Genomic DNA, 18313 nt, shown 5'->3' on the forward strand with positions numbered 1-18313 from the left:
ACTCAATGCGATGGTATCGACAATGAGGAAACCTTCTCCCCCATCGCCAAACTCAACTCGGTACACCTCTTATTATCTATTACTGTTAACTCTCATCGGTCGATGTTTCAACTTGATGTGCAAAATATTAATTCCCAATAGAACTATTAAGGAGGAGATTTATATACAACAACCACCTAGTTTTATAGTTGAAAGGGAATTAGAATGCCATTTACAGAAATTCTTAGACCTAATTAGAGGCATTATAACTTCTAAAACTATAAACAAGTGACCCCTGCCATACCTAATGTTTGAAAAGCTCTTGTATTATGGATTGACTTATTGAAACCGCCTTTTGGGTATAGACTTGTATTGCTGAGTTAGCTACAAAAATCCTTTTGTGGGTCTTGACTTGGTATCCTTATTTGCTATTGTAAAATCCCTTAAAAGGGTAACATAGTGTGTGAATCCCAATTGTCGCCTTTTAGATGTAAATGTTATTTGGCTTTTATATCATAAATTAAGCTACAACATAAAAATACTTTCAGAACAGATATAACAGTTGTAAACTACTATAAATTTATACATGTTTATAGTGATAAGTAAATTTATTTTTTTAAAATATATTTTCAAATGGAAATTCACTTAAAAAAGAAGAATCAGGCATAGGCGAAAAAGATATTAAATAACTACAAAACATACAAACCCATGTACCTCCTTTAGGCTTGTACCTCATGGGACTTGATATCTATCTGGTTTAAACCCATATTGTTGATCACTTCCAAGGACAAAAGGAGCAAGAGCAAAATGTTGCATTCTCCAAATATAACGGAACTATGATTCGTTACATTTGGTCTTCAAATCCCACAAAACAATCCACTCTAATACAAAATTGTCATAATCCTCAAACTTAGAGAGAGTGAGAAGAAAGAATCTCACATTAATTGGCTTAGAAAAGAATGGAAGAAAAGCAAAGAAAATAAAGATTATGGTTAGAAGGGTGGCAAAAATTTCTGCAAAAGACTTTAGGGTTGCAATGCATCCTCTACGCGTCCAATTTCTGAAATATTTACAACTACAGCTCTTAACTAATCTCACATGAATCGGCTAAAGAGAAATAGAATAGGAGAAGAGCATAGAGATTTTGGTTAGAAGAAATGGGACACACAATAGTAAAAGAGCTAAGGTTTCAACACTACTTGTCCAATTCAAAAAATATTTATACAGTAATTAGTCTCTTGAGCGCTTGAAACCTTTAACTATGAAACATCCTATTCTAGTTTAAACTTTAAAGCTCCTTCATCTGGGACACCAAGTCTGAAGCCCTGTTTGGTGCCAACTTTCTTATGTCACAAGGTCCATTTTACCTGTCAAAATCCCGGGTAAACATCTATACACCATCGTTACTCCTAAAATCATCCTTCCATAAAAAACAATAAACAATAAACAAAATCAACCAGAGGCAACAAAAACAACAGATATCTCTCTTAATAAACAGTCGAATAAACATTTTCAAAGTGAAACGCAGCATTTGAATGTCGTGAAAGGGATACAGATTTAAAATAATGAGGCTACTGAATGACTACTTACATAAATAAAAAAACAATTTAAAAAATAATGAAACAACAATTCTACATGTGCCTTGAAGGCCACATTCTGGACTGGATTCGGCATCCTCATATTTATTCAGTCCAGATTCTTTAACAACGGAAGTAGTGTATCCATTAGTAAAGCCCTAACTCTAAGCTGTACATATTTTACCTATCTTGCAGCGTTGTTTTTCCTCCATTGTATGACAACAAAATTTGTCTTGTGCAACCTTTTCTCCCGCCTTTTACAGGAAAGCTGTTTGACATTAACAAGTATTCAAACAGCTGATTTACTTGGATTTCATATTTCAAATGCCAAAGTAGTGTTGGTTGCACCTCATGTTGCTCCAACTTGTTACTAAAACTCATCAGAATGCCCTAGTAGAAACTGAGCTGATGGGATCTCATGAAATAGTGGTGGGAGCTCGACATCAGCAGGGTCTATAGGAGGAATGGCCTTTGAGATATCATCAGTCGAGAATGGAATGCTGCAATATTATAAAACTGTATTAGCAAGAACATATTCACGAGAGGAAGACAAACCACAAGAACAGAAACTTAATGCCCTACTAATCTCCCACTAATATCTGAATTCCAATTTTTTGTCTTAATATTACTTACTGACATGTCATAATCAAACAGCATTTTTTGCTCACATGTTTTTTCTCATGCCTTTTTACTTTTTTGACAAACAGGAAAAACAAGAAAAAAACGCTTGTGAGAAACAATCCTGGGGTATACACACTTTTTTGAAAAACTTTCTACTTTAATTGCAGTGGAGTAACCCAAGAGTAACGTGAGAAGTCAAAAAAACAGTATACAATTTCTTCCTAGAAAATAATGAGCAATGCATTAAAGAGAAAAAGAGAGACTACAAGAGACTACGGGCCACTCTTAAAAGGCCACTTAATAAAAGGCCTCCAAATACCACTAAAAACTGAACGAAGAATAAAGATCAAAAACAGAAAACTAACAAATCAGCCAGTATCAATCACATAAGTTGAACTCTCCACAGGCCCAGAAAGAGAAATATCTGTCCAAGCAAGTGCATTTGCCAAGCCATTCACACTTCTCACATTATGCAACCCCTTCAATTGAAGACCCTCACACAAATCAAGAACTTCATCATGCAACCTCAAAGGTGGCCAAAGCCAAAAAGAGAACCACCTTACCACCATAGCAAAGTCACCCTCGATCTCAAGAGGCAATCACTAAGGTGCTTAAGTATATCTAATAAGCTGTCATAGACAATTGACCTTTCTTCAAAGTAGACAACTTATGTTTTAGATGATAATCACAAGAAGTTCGATCAAGGAAATACTTTACAATAGTCAACCGCAAGTCCTTCGCTGTGGTTGTTGTTGTGGAGAAAATTTTTCAAGAATCTGTTAACAATATAGCGTTGATCCAAGAGCTAACAGTAGTATCTTTCTTCTTAAAGTACTCTGGATTTGGACAACAGCACTCATAATATTTGGGGCTGACAGATAGAGGAACCATGGACATGAAAAGAAGCATAGAAAATTTTCGAAAGAGGGAGATAAATTGACTTTCAGACAATATAATTCAATTGATTTAGGTCAACTGATACTGGTGAGTTGATGTTGACTAGAAGAGGAGAAGAAAGTGAGAAAGGAGAAGGTGTTGGAGAAAACGAATTTAGAAGACAAGTTTCTGGTGGCAGCCATGGGAAGCAAAAGAGAAGCCTTGAAACAAACTTGAAGATGCCCTGGTTACAACTATGATACCATGCAAGATTTGGGTCAAAATCACAACGTGCAAGGATAATTCTCATTTAAGTTTAGTATAGATAGGCTTTACAAGTAGTTACAAAAGCTGTAAGTTAGCAGTAACAAAAGTCAGGACTACAAATTGGTGAAACAGACAAAAAATAAAAGAGTAAAATTACATAAACAATGTAAAATTAACAATTTCTGTTAAACCACGATTTTGAAATGCATTTTTAACATCAAGCTAAAACAATGTCCAGTCATTATAAACAACAAAAAATAATAACAGTCAAATAGGATTAAGTTTGGCCACAGGGAAAAATAGAAAATTGTGAAAAGTATGAAAAATCTAGAGAGAGAGCAGGAGAGAGTGAGCAAGAGAAGAGAAAAGTGGCACAAGCTCTGGATGAGCTGTGTTAGGAATTAAACGCCCTAATTCCAAACTAATGAGAACAATAATAATAAATACGAAAAAGGGGAAAACAAGCACGAAAAAGCACAACAAGATTTATACAAGTTTGCCTCAACGTGAGACTACGTCCTGTCTTTTGCCGCTGCAATAATCCACTATGAAGATGAAATACTTTACAAGAGAAAGCACACACTTACAAGTGTTTCTCTCTAACTTCTCGGGCTGCAACTTGAGCTCCTTGGTGATGATAAAACCCTAATAGCGGTGCCCCTCAATTATCAAGAGAAGATTAGGGCAACCGCGAGACAAGAGAAATTCGCAAAATGCCCTTAATGAAATAACAGTTAATATATCAAGACAGTGTATCTTTCTGGGCTATCAGAAAGGGGTGAAAGGCTTCAAGCTCTGGGATCCGAAGGCAAACAAGACGGTGATCAGTCGAGATGTGCTTTTTCATGAAAAAGCCATGTTGCAACGTACTCGGGAAGAAGAGAAACAGGTGCCAGAAAATTGCAGCACCAATGAGCATGTAGTGCAGGTGGAGCTAGAAAACCATGGTAGAGAAAAGGATACTCAGCATGCAGAAAGTTCTAGCTCAGGCGAACAGTAGCATCACCGTATAGCCACAGACAGACCCAAACGCATTATCAAGCCACCTACCAGGTATGGTTTTGAAGATTTGGTTTCTTATGCGCTTATTACTAGTAGCGGGGGATCCTAGTACTCTTCAGGAGGAAGAACAAAGCCAGGGGAAAAGTAGATGGATGGGTGATATGGTGGTAGAGATGGAGTCTCTGCATAAAAACTAGACATGGGAGTTGGTGGAGCTTCCCAAGGAGAAAAGAGCGATAGGGTGCAAGTGGGTCTATCAAAAGAAAGAAGCAATATCAGAAAAAGAGGGGTAAAAATTCAAGGCTCATCTGGTAGCAAAGGGTTATAGAGGAAAGGGGTTGACTATGATGAGGTCTTCTCCCCTGTGGTCAGACACACTTCCATCAGGGCAGTGTTGACATTAGTAGCACATTCGGACATGCAGTTGGAGCAGATGGATGTAAAGACAGTTTTCCTTCATGGGGAATTGGAGAAACAAATTTACATGGTACAGCCAGAAGGGTTTAGTCACCCTGGACAGGAACATTTGGTTTGTGATTTGAAGAAATCACTTATGAGCTGAAGCAGTCTCCGAGGCATTGGTACAAGCGATTTGATTCTTACATGATCCGGATTGGCTACAACAGATGTGAGTATGATTGCTGTGTTTATGTAAAAAGCCTTGATGATGACTCTTTTATTTTTCTGTTACTTTATGTGGATGATATGTTGATTGCTGCAAAGAATATGAGTGAGGTCAACAAGTTGAAGACTTTGTTGAACAGAGAATTTGACATGAAATATTTGGGTGTGGCCAAGAAGATTCGTAGGGACAGAGCTTCCAGGAGATTATGGCTATCTCAGCATAGCTATGTTGAGAAGGTGTTGGACAGGTTCAACATGGGTAATTCAAAACCAGTAAGTACACCTTTGGCGAATCATTTTAGATTGTCGACCGCTCAGTGCCCAAAGACAGATGATGAAGTTCATGACATGTCAAAGGTCCCATATGCCAGTGCGGTAGGTGTTTGATGTATGCTATGGTTTGTACGAGACCAGATTTGGCACAAGCTATCAGTGTGGTTAGCAAGTTTCTTTTAAATCCAGGTCGCCAACATTGGGATGCAGTCAAGTGGATCTTCATATATTTGAGGGGTACTACAGACTATGGCATCATGATCAGTAGACAACAGAGTGTTCCTTCAGTTATGGGATATGTGGATGCAAACTATGCAGGGGATTTGGATGACAGAAGGTCTACCACAAGTTATGTATTTAGTCTTGTGGGAGGACCTATTTGTTAGAAGTCCATGGTACAATCTATAGTTGCACTATCTACTACTAAGTTAAAGTATATGGCAGTAGCTGAAGCTACCAAGGAGGCTTTGTGGCTTATAGGGTTAGTTAAGGAGTTGAGTGTCCAACAAGGTGGAGTTCAGTTGCATTGTGATAGTCAGAGTGCCATTTATTTGGCAAAGAACCAGGTGTATCATGCGAGGACCAAACACGTAGATGTGAGGTTTCACAGGATCAGGGAATTGGTTTCATTAGGTGAACTACTGCTTGAAAAAGTTCACACTTCTGAGAATGCAGCAGACATGTTGACAAAACCTGTTACTACAGATAAGTTCAAGCACTGCTTGGACTTGATAAATGTCTTCAGTTGCTAGCTGAGAGACAACCCCCAACCTATTGTTCCAGGTGGAGTCCTTAAGTTATGCTGAATATTAGCTAAGGTGGAGATTGTTGAGCATATGGCTCATATAATATAAGGTTGGGGGGATATTAATGTACAAGGGTATTTGTGTCTTTTCGACTCAAATACCTCTTAAGGTTTAATATTATATAATGATTATGTAACCCTAATTATTATTAGTGAAGTTTAATCCCTATCACTCCGGTGGACGTAGGCTCAGCTGAACTACCGTAAATTTTGTCTCGTCCGTTATTAATTTTTTGTTCTCTCGTCAACAATAGGGTCTCCATTGTGACCTCTTAACACACCACTTGGTCCAGTCGGCTCAGGACATCTAATAGCACTATCATCAAAATTTAGCTTAATGCAGTCGGAAGGGGGAGGATCCCAGATGACCATACTCGGAGTTCTGTAGGGTCCAGACATATGGGTGATCAAATTCCAATTTTTCCAAAGGGAAACCCCCGATAGAGTGGCAAAATCCTTCCTTGTATGAAGCCAGCTCGAGATGAGGCCAATGGCATGAGAAGACGTGTTGTTCGGGGTGCTAGCTTTGGAGTTCAATCTTCGGTTGCTCCGCTTGAGCAAAATGCACCATGGAACATGCACAAGACAAGCCGAAAGTATTAACTTGCCCAGTCAAGGAAGGAGAATCCCTCGAATCATCTCAAAGGTGCCAAAGAGGTCCTGATGTAGCCCCACTTATAGCCCAATTTTCTGAAAAATATACATCCAAACTTGCCATGAAAATCCACAGTGAAAGAGGACATGCTGGACTGCGTCTTTGCACTCACCGCAAAGGGGACAAGAAAGATCGGGGGCGGTGAAACCTCTTCTATGAAGGTTATCCAAAGTAAGAATCTGTTCTCTAATGGCCGACCACACGAAAAATTTGATTTTGCTTGGCACCGAGAGTTTTCAAAGCCAGATTCGCCTTGTGCTCATGAATATTGTAGTCTTGCTTTATGATATGAGAGTAAGCAGAAGTAACTGTGAATCGGCCATTATTGCTGGGCTTCCAAATCAGCTTATCAATTGAGCACTCCCGGATAATAGAACTGCCGAATCTGGTAAGAAGAGAGCAAAAAGCCAACAATTCCTCATCATTTAATCCCCAACCGAACGGGAGACTCCATGACTGATCACTCCATGAATCTGGTAAGAAGAGAGCAAAAAGCCAACAAGTCCAGATAAAGAGGAGGTTTTCAAGCTAAGATGTACTCCCAACAACAATTATTGCTCTGATACCATGTGAAAATTATGAAAAATCTAGAGAGAGTGAGGAAGAGGAGAGAAAACAGGCACAAACTTTAAATGAGCTGTGTTGGGGGGTTTTGCACGATTCCCAATGCTATTTAATAGGTTTTTAAGTCATAAATTACAGAAATGACAAAAAATGTCTCTCTTACATGGAAAATACTTATTCCCTTATTACTCCCATTCGACTCTTCCTATGTGATAAGGAATAGTCCCACAAAGATTGGTGAGTACAAAGACCTTGAGTTTATTAGTTGGGAAAAAGGCTTCCTAAGTTAGCTAGTCATTTTGGGATGGGCTTTGGACCCAACTTAATATGGTATCAGAGCAGGTACTCATATGTGGGCCTACACCTAAATTATCCACTTGTAGAGCCACAAAAACGGGCCTACACCTAAAATTATCCATTTATAGAGTTACAAAAGATGGCCTAGACCTAAAATTATCCACTTGTAGAACCACAAAAAAGGACCTATACCTAAATTATCCACCTGTAGAGCAACAAAAGAGGGTCTACACGTGAGAGGGAATGTTAAGGAATAGTCCCACATAGATTGATGAGTACAAAGATCTTGAGTTTATTGGTTGAGAAAGAGGCTTCCTAAGTTGGATAGTCATTTTGGGATGGGCCATGGACCCAACTTAACACTGAATATAAAAATTTGTACACGAACTAAATCAAACATGCTGACAAGATAGTGCCATAATATAAAGTATATGATATGTAAAATGACCTTTATACCCTTGAGCTGATATTCTCATACAACTTCAACAAGTCATAAACAACAGAAAATAGTGATGCAGACTGGCAAGGAGGATAAATCAAAACAGAGAAGAAAGAAGTTCACAACAGAAAATAGAGGGACAGTTTTCTAAACTATATTACTCTGGATTCTCTTTATTAATCAAATCAAGAGTTTAAGATAAAAGATAGAAATACCCTTTAGTGTAATACAAATAACTAGAAACTAAAAACAAAATAGGCTTGTTCTAGCTTGCTGTGTTATGCATATGTATAACACACAGTTCTTCATTCACTTGATGTAATCATTGTCACATCCAGTTATAATAATGTTGTCTCCTTTGTTCTTTGCTTCCAGTTCAATTCTTACACCAGCAATATAAAATAACCTTGGAACTCAATCATTACTTTCATAAGAAAATTATCTAGCTGAGGTCTTAGTATGCATGCCAGTTTATTTTATCTCCAATCTTATAGGAAAAGACAGCCTAGATCATAATGGCAATCAAATTAACGGTGCAGACTGAAGGCCAAAGTACACAAGGATCCTAAATCAGCATCCAGTTCTGTCAGGTCAAGTAATTGGGTTGGGACCTATTTCATGGAAAAAGATGCAATCCATTGATAGCCATCACAATTGACCAACAAATTTTTTTCAATTTAAACAGGCATTCTAGCAGAAATTTCACTATGCTGCAACAGTTTAAACTTTCTACAGGTTCAAGATCCTCCCAAAAAACAAATTATGATTAGCTGTGGACAGTTTTCTTTGGCCACTGCTTACAGAGTGAAATACTTCCTCCTTTAAAGACATTTTCCTTCTGAATAATTACCTTAGATCGTCGTCTAACAAAAAAGAATTTGACATGAAGTTCTGAGAATCCTTGCTCAATATCTCTCTCATTTTTGCAACCACCTGCAAGTTCCCCGGCAGTGTTATTTACAAAAGCATGTGCACATAAACCTAACTAGGACAACAACAATAAGAAAAAGTCCTAAGTCAACTTGCCTCACTGGAGACACTCTGTGTGCTGTACTTATCATCCCAATACATAGTACATATGCGATAAATTTGCCGCACAGTCAAAGCCTGTTAAAAATTGAAAATGTCAAGTAGATGTCATCAAACATGTTCTCCATGTTCATGACAAAGCCAACTCCTGTTTCATTTTTTTTATAATGGTAGTTAACTCATGTTAGTTGCTAAACATACCTACTTCTGAAGTTATAGAAAATGATATCCCAAGAAAAATTGTATTGCGATTTTGGAACAACAGATTTACTAATTGAACACTTAAATAAGAAAAAATTTCTATTTTTTTCTATCTTTTTACTTTGATATATACTATGTCACAAGTTGAAGCTACAAGTGCAACTTGAGGGGGAGTCAGAAAAGATCTAACGTGATAGGCAGTTTGCAGGCCTCATTATGAGGCTACATAAGTCGATTTCTAATTTTATTTTGCCTATATATAGTTTTTCTTCTTAGATTAGGGCAAATACACAGTAATTTTTCTCTTCTTCTCTCCTTTTTTCTGTTAAACTTCATTCTCTCTTCCTTCACTTATGATTACACCATAACCCAAATCTACCCTCTCCTCGTCATTCTCCTCTCTCAAAGCTCTGAGTTCTTTATAGGTCTTTTAATTTTTCAATTACCCATTTATTCACCTATTTAGCCATTTAACCTGTCAATAAACGAACTAATAAACAAAAAACAGGATAGTCAAACAAGTAATTGAAAGGAAAAGAAATGGAATAAGCAATTGGTAATTACAATGATTAATGGGATAGCTCTTTCTGTTTTGTCCTATACCGATTGCACACCAATTATCCACTAGAACTATGTCCATGCAAAGACTTTTTATGAATGTCAGAATTGTTCAAGTTAACAACTGCACCAATGTAGCAATCTAAGATGAGCTTTCTACGATTATGCAATAACCATACCGTTTGCCTCATTGCCACAAACTTACTAATGCATGAAATGTCCAATGACTACAACTTAAGCATACTCATTGAAGGAGAGAATGAACAGTTCAGAAGGAACACAAACTTGACTGTCAATGCCAAAAAAGATCATACCGGGCACAGGTCATGCCTAATCTCATCAAGGGACTTCTTTCTTTTCTGATGAATCACCTGCAACAGAATAATGAGTTTTCCAAGCCACAGCTCTCTTTCACTGTTACTAAAAAAGAAAAAATGCAGTAATTTTTCCCTCTTCTCTATCAGTAACCTTGCTACTCAACAACACACTTATATTATGCTTTATGCCGCACTTAATGATAGCTTTCTGCAGATAAGATTTCATACCAGAAACCCAACAGCTTGTCGTATGTAATTAAGCTCATGCCAAGAGGTTCCTGCAAACTGTCAATGGCATTATTCAAACTCTGAAAGTAAAAAACCCACAACATGCAAAAGAAAAGAAAATGCCAGCCACCTCTTCTGAAGCGCAAGCAATCCAACGCTCCAGCTCTGCAAGTCCAGACTTAACATATTCCCCATTAGAAAATGTGCAACATTCACGGCGTAGAAGAAGACTGCAAAAACTTGCAACTGGTAAAGAGGAAAAGCATTGGCAAGAGGGTATTTTGAGACGGTCAAAAGCATTAATACACTAACCTGTTGAATAATTGTATATTGATGAAAGAAAACACTTGGGTAATGAGCTTACGTATGAAAAAGGAGGGTACCTGTAAGCATAATAGTAACAAATAAGACACAAGATAACCAATAAGAATTTCATATTCTTCATATTTCATAAAGCTCAATAAGTTATATGCAAAAAGGTTTTTGGAATGCAGCTTGTGGAGTGGCTAAAGGGGGCATACTTGTAATTATAATTGAGTTTATGTTCTGTTTCTTTGAATGTGTTTCATGAGCCTAGATTAGTTGGACCACTTAAAGTGGTGTTAGTTGCTTTAGCTATTTAAAGAGAATACAGTCTTTTAGCCCAAATGATTGTACTTTAAGTCGAGAAGAATTTTTTTTAGACCTAAGCCTATGATTACGATAACTGAATGTTCACGTAGGTCTCTTCTTTCTCTCTCGCTCTTTTCAATCTTGATCTTTTTACTACTTTATATAGTATCAGAGCAATCTATGATGCATCCAGGTGTGGTCTAATTCAATACTCTCCATGCCCACGACATCTCCAGGATATTTGTGCAACCACCAGGTTGTTTATTTTGTGTCATTACCCCCAGGTAATAGCTCAAGTGCCTGTCAACTCATCTCTGATGACGTTTAACAACCCTCCTACAGTTTATCTACTGTCTACATGTCCTTTCTTAGACGATAGAGAGGATTCTAATGTCTTGAAGCTGTCTTGGATGTGCCTACATCTTTCTGTGATAACCCAGGTTGGTGTTCCTTGCCCCTAATTGGCTTCCTATGTCATTAGCATTGTTGATCAAAGCCCTACTGGTTTTGAGTTTGAGTTCATTGTTACACTTGGAGAAGAATTGGTAGTCTTCATTGGGTGCCACTTGATGTTTTTGCAACAAATTTCTTAGTTGGGACAGTTTTATCTTCCATCATGGCTGAAACAATGAATCTGAAGCCTTGCAAATTTGGACAAGAAAGACAATAACATTACTTAGATCATGTATGTTAAACTAAACAGAAAGAACTACGTTGTTTGGGCCCAAGCTATCAAATTTTTCCTTGGCTGAAAGGGAACTAAAGTTTTTTACTACAAACTTAGTCCAAAAACAGAAGAATCGGAGCAAAAAACCTTTACTGTCATGGCCTGTATATTAAATAGTATGGAGTCAAATACTATGAATCAAGAAATCTATAATAAAAGAATCTCTCAGGCGAGTAATATATCCAGAAAGTAATATTTTTTTGTGGATAACTCTTGAAAGCAAATTCAAAACGCCTTTTCAGTTTAAAAGGTCCCTATCTTTAACATTTTGCTTCACTTGGTACTCAAAATAGTTTCTTAATGGCCTTTTCTGCAGTTGCACTAGCTACTACTAGCTACAAAACCTCATATGGAAATTCAAGTTCAATTCATTTTTTTCTTTCTAAACAGTGAGAATTTAAAAAGAAAACAAGTTCCATTATGAATTTGAAAACAAGAAAATTCCTGAAATTGAGACAATAGTGGGTGGGTTACTCCAGCCTTCGCCCTCAAGTTATCTAATTTTGCAGCTCAAAGATAGGCATCATGTGACAGAGGAAAAGGTATGAAATTTTTGTTTTTGGATGCATGTATGGTTGAGCTGAAAGACTACTAAACTTATGAGAAAAACACAAGATAAAAACAGCATTTAGAGAATGTTAATGTTTGCAATTAGAAAAATAAAGATTAAAAAAGGTGATAGAAACTAACATAATTGTCATGCAAACAAGCCATAAGGGAATCCAAGAATTTGATAATACTGTCCCAGTGACTACTCAATGATTGCGGTGTAACCCCTCCAGATGACTTAGAAGATTTGCCTGCAGGTCGAACAGTTTTTGGTGCCTTCCACAAAGGAAAAACTAGAAAGTCAGCACACAGCCATGCATAAATACAGATAACAATCTTATACCACTAATTTATCTTTAAATGCAATGTTTACAGGAATGCACATTCAATGTAACATTAGTTAGCTGAAATCTTTTATACTAAATAATAGATAACTAAAACTACGGACACATAATAAGGAACAGTAAGATACCCTACTAATATTTACCATGCGGATTTTGGGAATGGTTTTTATTAGGCATTGAAATCACAAATAAGTCAGCACTTGGAACAGAACGTAGCTCAAGATTAATTTACATTTGGCAAGAGTTTTAGTTGAAATATTCCATAGCATCTTATACTTTGCAGCCATAGTGGGATTTGGAATTTGGCGAATAACGTTTCACATAATTTTCTCTTAAACCATGACTCATGCAACAAAGCAGGGAAACTCAATGAAGATACCAAGAAGAATCCAACTTCCAAATAAATTGATCACCACCAGAAGGAGATAAGTAGCACTTCAAAATGAAGTCAGAGGTCTCTCTTCTCTGGAAGTCAGAGGTCTGACTTGACTCCAAATAAATTGATCACCACCAAAGGGAGATAAGTAGCACTTCATAAGGAATGAAAGAAGCTGATTGATTGATCGTGAGCGAGAGCAAGCCATTTTGGGCGATTTTGGGCGAAATTTCGCCGATTACTAACGTGCTCCGTAAGTTATCGTAACGCGCCAGCTGGTTCGAAACTGCCAACGTATACATATACCCTCAAATGAGAGAGAGAACTCTCCTAACGGCTGCCGTCCCTACGGCCGGCGACCGGACTACTCCCGTTGACCATTGCTACTCAGGCAAGGCTACGGCGAGCCTTTCCGATGCCGACAAAGGGCTAGACGATGCAGCAACGAGAAGAAATGGAGGAAATGTCTCTCCACGACGAGGAAGGAAAAATCACAGACAGTCGGATCCATTCAGCCACCACTCTGGCGACCTTTCTAAGGCTCCGACGGAGGAATACGAAGCTCGCTGGACGACGGTCTCTCACCGGAAGAAACGAAATAGTATTTTCCGCTTCAATTTTGGAAAATACAGAGTTACCGTCGAGAGAGTAGTTCGGAAATCAGGTCCGGTGATCCGTATCTCCTTAGCCGACGGATCAAAGCTTTCATTCATCTGTGTCCTAGTGGAAGTGATTCACAACTTCAGGATCCAGTTCCAAAGAGCGACCTCGGAAACTAAAAAATCCTGTGAACTCTGGTCACGGGACTTGATGTTCCTCTTCTCGGTGACTGTCTTCTGTGGTCGCCGGGAATGTAGGATCACCCACAGAAGAGGAACCTCCATTTTAGCCAGGCTATTCATACCTGAGGCCACAAACTCGGGTTTTGGCTGGAATGAGCTAGCCGATGCACTCCAGAGCCTCTCCCCAGCACTAGCCACAACAGAAGAGCCAATACGCCCCCGGTGATGCCAGAGTAAGATTTCCACCTCTCTTCCCAGCAACCCAATGCCACCAAAACACCCTCCCGACATCCCCTCCTACTCATATCAGCACCCTACTCCCACAAAAACACCCGAAATCATTCAAATCCCACCAAACCTTCTCCATGATGGGCGCAGAATTTTGACTCGCTCCATTCTCGTCCAAACACCCCCTGAAGTCATCAAACCCAGCATTCTTCAATGCCTGATTGATGCACTTCACCTCCCTTACACTCCTAGAATCTCCTATCTCCGTCCCCAAACTTGGCTTGTTCATTTCGGAACCCAGCAGAAGTCTTCTACAGCTCTTACCATCATACCCCACACCAGCTCTGGCATCATCGACATTTCAGAATGGTTCCCCTCGGCACCCTCCAACCAATACGGCCAATGAGTCACAGTTATAGGGCTTCCTACTGAGCTATGGCAAAACGCAGTCTTTTTGAGAGTCGTATCTGAGTTCAGCACTATCATTGCTTTGGACCCACTCACAGAGCATTGGCACCGTCTGGATGAGGCCCGGATCCTCATCAACTCTTCACCCACGTGAAGGGCAATATTTCAAATGTATTGCGGTGGATAAAGAGCACTACTGGATCCATATCAGCATCGCTGCGATGGATGCTTTTAGAGATGTGGTCCCCGAAAGCACCATCAAACCTCGTGAAATCACACAGCCACCCAATGAGCTGGGAAATGCACCTCTCGACTCTGCCCCCTCTCTGCAGTTGCGATACCCTCCAGACAGCCTTATAGTGGGCATGGGAACTATACTCGCTGACCCCCCGTCATTCCCCCCCACTTATTCGACACATCACCCACCCACCCTCTCAACCCAATCTCCTAAAAAAAATGCCGTTGGCCCAGATCCAGATGTCGTCCACACCTCTGTCTTAACTCCAGAATTACCCTTTAACCTCACAGTAACGTCTCTGGCAAAGTGCTCAATAGAGTCGTCTCTGATCATGCCGATTATGATTGATACACATTTTAGTAGTCCCCCCCCTTTTTAGGTTCAACAATAATTGGATGGCAGACCCCTCTTTTGATCTATCTCTCCAATCCTTTTGGGAGAATATGACCATTGTAGGACCAAGAGGGTGGGCCTTCCTAATCAAGCTTAAGATGCTAAAGCCGCTACTGAGGTATTGGGCTTCTAAAAAGAAGGCCTCCTCCTCAATTGTGAGAACCGATGCCCTTGCTCAGATAGCCGTTCTCAACTCGGAGGAGGAAGTCAGAGGTCTCTCTTCTCCAGAAGTCTCTCAGAGGTACGCCCTTCAAGGGCAATTGCAGTCCTTCACCCACAGCGAGTTAGTGCACTGGAAGCAATGTGCAAGATTCAAATGGCTCTCCGATGGGGATGCTAATACAAAATTCTTCTATGCAGTTGCCTCTGCACGAAGAAGGGCCAACCGCATTGCCACACTCAGCGTCAACGGTGAGGCCACCTCGGACTTAGCCATTATTTCTGACTCACTAATCAGAGGTCTCTCTTCTCCGGAAGTCTCTCAGATGTACGCCCTTCAAGGGCAATTGCAATCCTTCACCCACAACGCGTTAGTGCACTGGAAGCAATGTGTAAGATTCAAATGGCTCTCCGATGGGGATGCTAATACAAAATTCTTCCAAGCAGTCGCCTCTGCACGAAGAAGGGCCAAACACATTGCCACGCTCAGCGTCAACGGTGAGGCCACCTCGGACTGAGCCATTATTTCTGACTCACCGGTGAATTTTTTTGCAGATTTATACTCGGATCACTAGCCACTTCGGCCCTTCTTCCAAAGGGTTAACCTTCAGGTTATTCCATCAACTGCAGCCAATCTCATCGAGCTCCCCTTCTCTACGCGGGAAATTGAAATTGCAACCCTTGGTCTTCCTTTGGGTCATGCTCCTGGCTCGGATGGATTCAACGGGGAATTTTATCATCATTGTTGGCCCTTTATCAGAGAAGACATTTCCAGCATGGCTCGCTCCTTTTATCAGCATGACATCAGATATAGGAGTATCAAAGCCTTTTTCATCGCCCTCATCCCTAAAAAAGATGGGGCAGAGCTCCCATCCGACTTCCGACCGATCAGTCTCACTACCACTGCATATAAGGTGATTGCGCGCCTCCTTGCTAGTCGTCTCAGGGCAATCCTCCCTATTGCCATTCACCATGGTCAGAGTGCTTTTATCAAGGGAAGAAACATTCTTGATTCAGCCATGGCATGTCATGAACTTAGTCATCATTTCAAGGTCCGAAAGCTCCCCAGATTCATCCTCAAGCTTGACTTCGAAAAGGCATTTGACAGAGTTAACTGGAAGTTTCTGGATACCCTCCTAGGGAAGATGGTATTCAGAGAAAAATGACGCTTTTGGATACAAAGCTGCATCTCCTCTGCAAGCTACTCCGTCCTTCTCAAAGCCACAATTTGCGGGTATTTTAAGGGAACCAGAAGAATCAGACAAGGAGACCCCCTCTCCCCTCTGCTCTTCAATGTGGTGGCAGAATACCTATCCTCCATGATCCACTCGGCCAAGAACATGGGATGGCTCCTTCCCACGACTGACTGCACAGCCTTTGATATTCCGATTCTCCAGTTTGCAGATGATACTATTTGCTTCGGGGTTGGTACTATGGATCAAATCAGAAAATTACGTGTCGTGCTGGGATTATTTGAATTGGCTTCTAGTCAAAGCATTAACTGGGGAAAACCCACTCTCCTTGGCTATCATATTGATCCAGCTAAACTTCGGAATATGGCGGACTATCTAGGATGCTCAATGGAAAATATGCCAGCTACGTATCATGGGCTCCCACTTTTTGATTCTCGGCCTTCGACTTCACTATGGTCCCCCCTCATTGAGAAATTTGAAAAGAGGCTAGCCACTTGAAGGGGTAAACTCTTATCAACAGCGGGGCGTCTCACTCTCCTCAAGTCTTGTCTGGCGGGGCTTCCAAATTATCTGTTATCATTCATGCACTGTCAAGCCTCCGTTTGCTCCAAAATTGATGCCATCCGTCGACGATTTCTGTGGAGGGGTTCAGAAGATACCTTTAGATACCACCTGGTCAGTTGGAAGGATATTTGCATGCCCCATAATAGGGGAGGATTGGGCATCCGGCCTACAAAAGAAATGAACAAAGCTCTTATGCTCAAATGGATTTGGAATTTCAACAACAAGCACAACAGTTTATGGAAGAATATGGTGAAATTCTACCTTCAGTTTTCGGGTGCATGGTGGAGAGAGGGTGGCGCTGCTCGCCTCGTATCCCCGATATGAAAAACAGTTTTCAAGCTCCTTCAGTATTCAGAGATGCTACCGCATTTCACACGGGCAACGGAAGGACCCTTCTCTTTTGGTCGGACGAATGGTGTGGCCCCTGATCTCTCTCAGAGGACTTTCCAGGGCTGCATAGGGTGGCAAACAACCTCTCTTGCTCTATGGCTGATCCATGGAGTGATCACTCGTGGAGTCTTCAGTTTCGTCGGGGATTAAATAATGAGGAATCGTTGGCTTTTTGTTCTCTCCTTACTAAACTCAGCAGTACTATTATTCGGGAGCACTCAATTGATAAGATGATTTGGAAGCCCAGTAATAATGGTCGATTCACTGTCACTTCGGCTTACTCTCATATCAGAAAGCAAGACTATAGTCCTCATGAGCACAAGGCAAATCTGGCTTGGAAACTCTCAGCGCCAAGCAAAATCAAGTTCTTCGTGTGGTCAACCATCAGAGAACAGATTCTTACTTCAAACAACCTTCACAGAAGAGGCTTCACTGCCCCCGATCTTTCTTGTCCCCTATGCGGTGTGTGTGAAGAGACAGTCCAGCATGTCCTCTTACACTCTGGATTTTTGTGGCAAGTTTGGATGAAGATATTTCAGAAAATCGGACTCCAACAGGGGCTACATCAAGACCTCTTTGGCACCTTTGAGATGGTTCGAGGGATTCTCCTTCCTCGGCTGGGCAAGTTAATTCTTTCAGCCTGTCTTGCGCATGTTCCATGGTGCATTTGGCTTGAGCGGAACAACCGAAGATTCAACTCCAAAGCTAGAACCCTAGACAACACGACTTCTCATGCCATCGGCCTCATCTCGAGTTGGCTTCATACAAAGAAGGATTTTGCCACTCTTTCAGGGGTTTCCCTTCGAGAAAATTGGAATTTGATCGCTCACATGTTTGGCCCTAGCAGAGCTCCTAGAATGGTTATCTGGGATCCTCCCCCCAGTGACTGCATAAAGCTGAATTTTGATGGTAGTGCTATTGGATGTCCTGGTCGAGCAGGAGCAGGTGGTATATTCAGAGGTCACAATGGAGACCCCATTCTTTCTTATGTGGGTTGGGTGGGCATTGCCGATTCTAATATTGCTGAAGTTAGTGCTC

General features: G+C 40.4%; 1 protein-coding gene across 5 annotated transcripts in view; it reads right to left on the reverse strand.

The window, feature by feature from the left end:
* Positions 1-849: 849 nt before the first annotated feature.
* The window catches only part of LOC137955872 (myosin-15), a 132283-nt gene continuing 114819 nt past the window's right edge, over positions 850-18313 (reverse strand). For 2 of the 5 annotated variants that reach the window (XM_068803054.1, XM_068803057.1), the window contains 8 exons: positions 12342-12476; positions 10625-10695; positions 10443-10542; positions 10313-10369; positions 10082-10138; positions 9006-9086; positions 8830-8912; positions 1447-2056 (listed from right to left, as the gene is read on the reverse strand). In XM_068803054.1, coding sequence (XP_068659155.1) covers positions 1927-2056; positions 8830-8912; positions 9006-9086; positions 10082-10138; positions 10313-10369; positions 10443-10542; positions 10625-10695; positions 12342-12476 — 714 coding nt within the window. In that variant the 3' untranslated portion in view covers positions 1447-1926. Of the gene's footprint in view, positions 1400-1446; positions 2057-8829; positions 8913-9005; positions 9087-10081; positions 10139-10312; positions 10370-10442; positions 10543-10624; positions 10696-12341; positions 12477-18313 lie in introns of those variants that run through there. The other 3 variants (XR_011113188.1, XR_011113189.1, XM_068803055.1) reach the window with 3 other exon arrangements.

The sequence above is a fragment of the Aristolochia californica genome, unplaced genomic scaffold (assembly GCF_029961685.1).
Source record: "Aristolochia californica isolate CCGP_79_NKW_82.1479 unplaced genomic scaffold, dmAriCali1.0.hap1 SCAF_2, whole genome shotgun sequence".
Lineage (NCBI taxonomy): Eukaryota > Viridiplantae > Streptophyta > Magnoliopsida > Piperales > Aristolochiaceae > Aristolochia > Aristolochia californica.